This window comes from Onychomys torridus, chromosome 13 (genome assembly GCF_903995425.1).
Source record: "Onychomys torridus chromosome 13, mOncTor1.1, whole genome shotgun sequence".
NCBI classification, from domain to species: domain Eukaryota; kingdom Metazoa; phylum Chordata; class Mammalia; order Rodentia; family Cricetidae; genus Onychomys; species Onychomys torridus.
The window spans coordinates 45866665-45869674 of record NC_050455.1 but is presented as its reverse complement, the minus strand read 5'-3'; the positions used below and the strand labels follow the sequence as shown (position 1 = coordinate 45869674).

At 43.7% G+C, this 3010-nt stretch overlaps 1 protein-coding gene across 1 annotated transcript; it reads right to left on the bottom strand.

Annotated features, from left to right (window-relative positions):
- Positions 1 to 256: 256 nt before the first annotated feature.
- On the bottom strand, positions 257 to 2146 carry LOC118594539 (sperm motility kinase X-like). Its single transcript, XM_036204484.1, has one exon. The coding sequence runs from the start codon at positions 2144 to 2146 to the stop codon at positions 257 to 259; it is 1890 nt and encodes a 629-aa protein (XP_036060377.1).
- Between the last annotated feature and the right edge of the window lie 864 nt (positions 2147 to 3010).

Here is a 3010-nt window from a genome sequence, read left to right as displayed (position 1 = left end):
ATTGTCATGTTTGTAATCTGTTTATTTTAAAGCATATCCTTTAGTCCCAAAAACTGCCTAGTTGGTAAAAGCTCATGACCAAAGCCTGGGGAACTTAATCCATTCCCTAGGACTCATGTGGTATAAAGAGTGAACTTACTCCTTCAAGTTCCCTTCTACGCACATATAGGAAATAAATATTTTTTTCTTTAAAGAAAAGAACATCATGTTAAAAAAGAAAATGTTTACATACAGTAGTGCATTATAGCCAGTCCACCTACCTGCTGCCTCGCCTGCCTCCATGGCTATTTAAGCGCACAATCTGAGTTTGGCTGCTGGCTACGTTCTCCCTATTTTCTGTCGGTAGGCAGCAACACAAACTTCTCAGGCCTTTCATTATCCTGTTCTGTATGCTCTTCCAAAGCCGCTTTCTAAGTGGGACTCTGGGTGCAGTCTGACCCTGGCCACTGAGGTGTCCCTGGGTTGTTTCGGGGGAGAATGGGCTGAGGTGGTCGTCTTCTTCTACAATGGGACCCTCATCCTGGGCCTCGATGCTGGAGAATGGAGGTGATCTATCCTCTGAGGTCTTGTACTTTGAGCCAGCTGTAGCCACGCTGTGGGGCTGCACACTGAGGTCCTCCTGAGATGAGCTTTGTGGGAGACAGGAATCGACATCCTCACATAGTATGTTGATGTCTTTGCACTGAACACCCTCCACAGAGGTATGAGATAAATCACCTTGTGAGGATGCCTTGTCGTTTGATTTGTTAGGGCCAGCTTTGGACACATCCAGAGATAACTGGTTGAAATAAGTTTCCAGTACTGAAGACACTCTGGTACATATTTCATCAGAGGCATCAAGAGTGCTCTCTGCATCCCCCCAGCTGATGTTCATGAAGTGATCCTCATGTAGGTGCTGGGAGCAGATTCTGTCAATGGGGAGTGTTTTCTTGTAAGGGCATTTCAGGGTGGGAGGCACACTGCACCATGTTCTACACTTTTTGTCGTTCTCAGGACTCTCAGGTAGAGTGGGCAAAATGGAGTTGGGAAGGCTAGGGACACTAGATCCCCTCTTTATAGTCGGTTTTGGCAGCATGGGACAGCATAGAAGGTTGAAGGTTCCATCGGACTGCTTGGGCTTATGTTGTTGTATAAAGTTGTTCCTCCAGGTCCACTGCTGCCTAAGAATCAGGTAGGTGGCCCTCATCGGATCCAACTTTTTCTCCCGGAAAGCTTCCCTGATCTGTCCTTGCTTGTACCCCATGACACCCATGATGACCATCACAGTGGGGTCTGGGTATCTGTCCCCATCGTTCTCTCTAAAGGGATTGCCAGACCCTTCAATGCCATCCTTCAGCCATTCAAAGCCCACAACCTCATCTATTGTGGGTCTTTGTCCAGGATTTACAGTTAACAACTTAGCAATAAGGTCCCAAAGCTCTGGCGACAGCTTGAACTCAGTGGAGTACTTTCCTGCCAAGATCTTCTGCTTTAGTCCTCCAAAGGTATTTCCCATGAAAGGGAGGTGCCCTGTTGACATCAAGTAGAGCACAACCCCCAAGCTCCAGATGTCGGTGGCAAGTTCATTGTAGCCTTTTTCTTCAAAGAGTTCTGGGGCACAATAAGGAAGGGTCCCACAGAAATATGCTAGCTTCTGCTGTGTAGTAAGCTTGGTGCCCAAACCAAAGTCACTGAGTTTTATATTTCCTTTGTTGTCCACTAAAATATTTGTGGGTGTTAGGGCCCTGTGAGCAATCCCTTTACTGTGACAATACTGGAGGGCACATACCATCTGTTTAAATAGCTTACGAGACTCCTCCTCTGGTATGTAGCCAAACTCCACAATCCTGCCCATTAGCTCTCCCCGTGTGGCATGTTCCATAACCATGTAAGCGTTATTTGTGGTCTCCATCACGTGCAAAAGTTTAATAATATTGGGATGGTCTAGAGATTTCATTATTTCAATTCCTGATTTGATGAAGCTGTTCTTTCTGTCTTTGGGGAGAACTTTTACTGCTACCCTTCCCTGGGTGAGTAGATGGCTAGCCAATTTTACTTCTCCAAATCCTCCTCGCCCAAGGGTTGTTAGGATTTTGTAATGTTCTGTGAAAGCCTCTTCCTCAAAGGGGTTGTTCTTGTCACCTTGGGCTACTTCCCCCGTCTGCATCTTGGTTGGTATAAATGCTCAGTATCAACACCAGCTAGTGATACAAGATCAAAATTCATTAACAGCGGGTCTAAGAGACACATTTATAGCTATAAATTCCTGGCAGATTAAAAAAAAAAAAAAAAAAAAAAAAAGGATGGTTGTCCATAATAACCTAATGATGCATGTCAAGGTCACATGCAACCAAGAACAATCCAACCCCAAAAGAAATAGGAGAAATGCTCAAGTTCAGAGCAGAAAGTGTTGAAATGGAAACTAAAATAGAACAAAGGCCAATGTAACAAAGACTTGACTATTTTAAGAATAAACAGAACTGTGTAGTCTTAACCAAAATAACTACTACAAAAATTTAAGATACAAGTTAATATGTGGGAGACAAAATGAGGTGGTATTACCAGAGATACTTCCAGACAGCTAGACAATCACTAAGGAATGTTTTTTAAATATTCCAATGAATTGAAAAAATCTAGAACAAACCTTGAGACACACATTAGCTACCAAAACTCAACTAAAAAGACATAAAACACCTAAACTGAAAGACTGTCAGAGCCAGAGGCCGTGGATGACAACACCAACTGTTTTCTGGACCAAGCAGGGCACTGGCCCATCTGAACTCACAGCATTGTGACCTGCTTAAGCTACTCCAGACAAAAATCTCAGCATGAAGAGGAGAGTTGGGGTAAAAAATCACACTCCTGATGAGCTATTGACACTGATAGATTCCAGGAAAAGAGAAACACATTTAAAGTTTGCAGCTTCTGCTAGGTGAGAAAGACCACTCTCCAGTGGAAGTCCATATATCCAAGAGTGAAAGACAAAAGAAACTGTACTTGAGGCAGAACAAAACAAAAAGACACATATGGG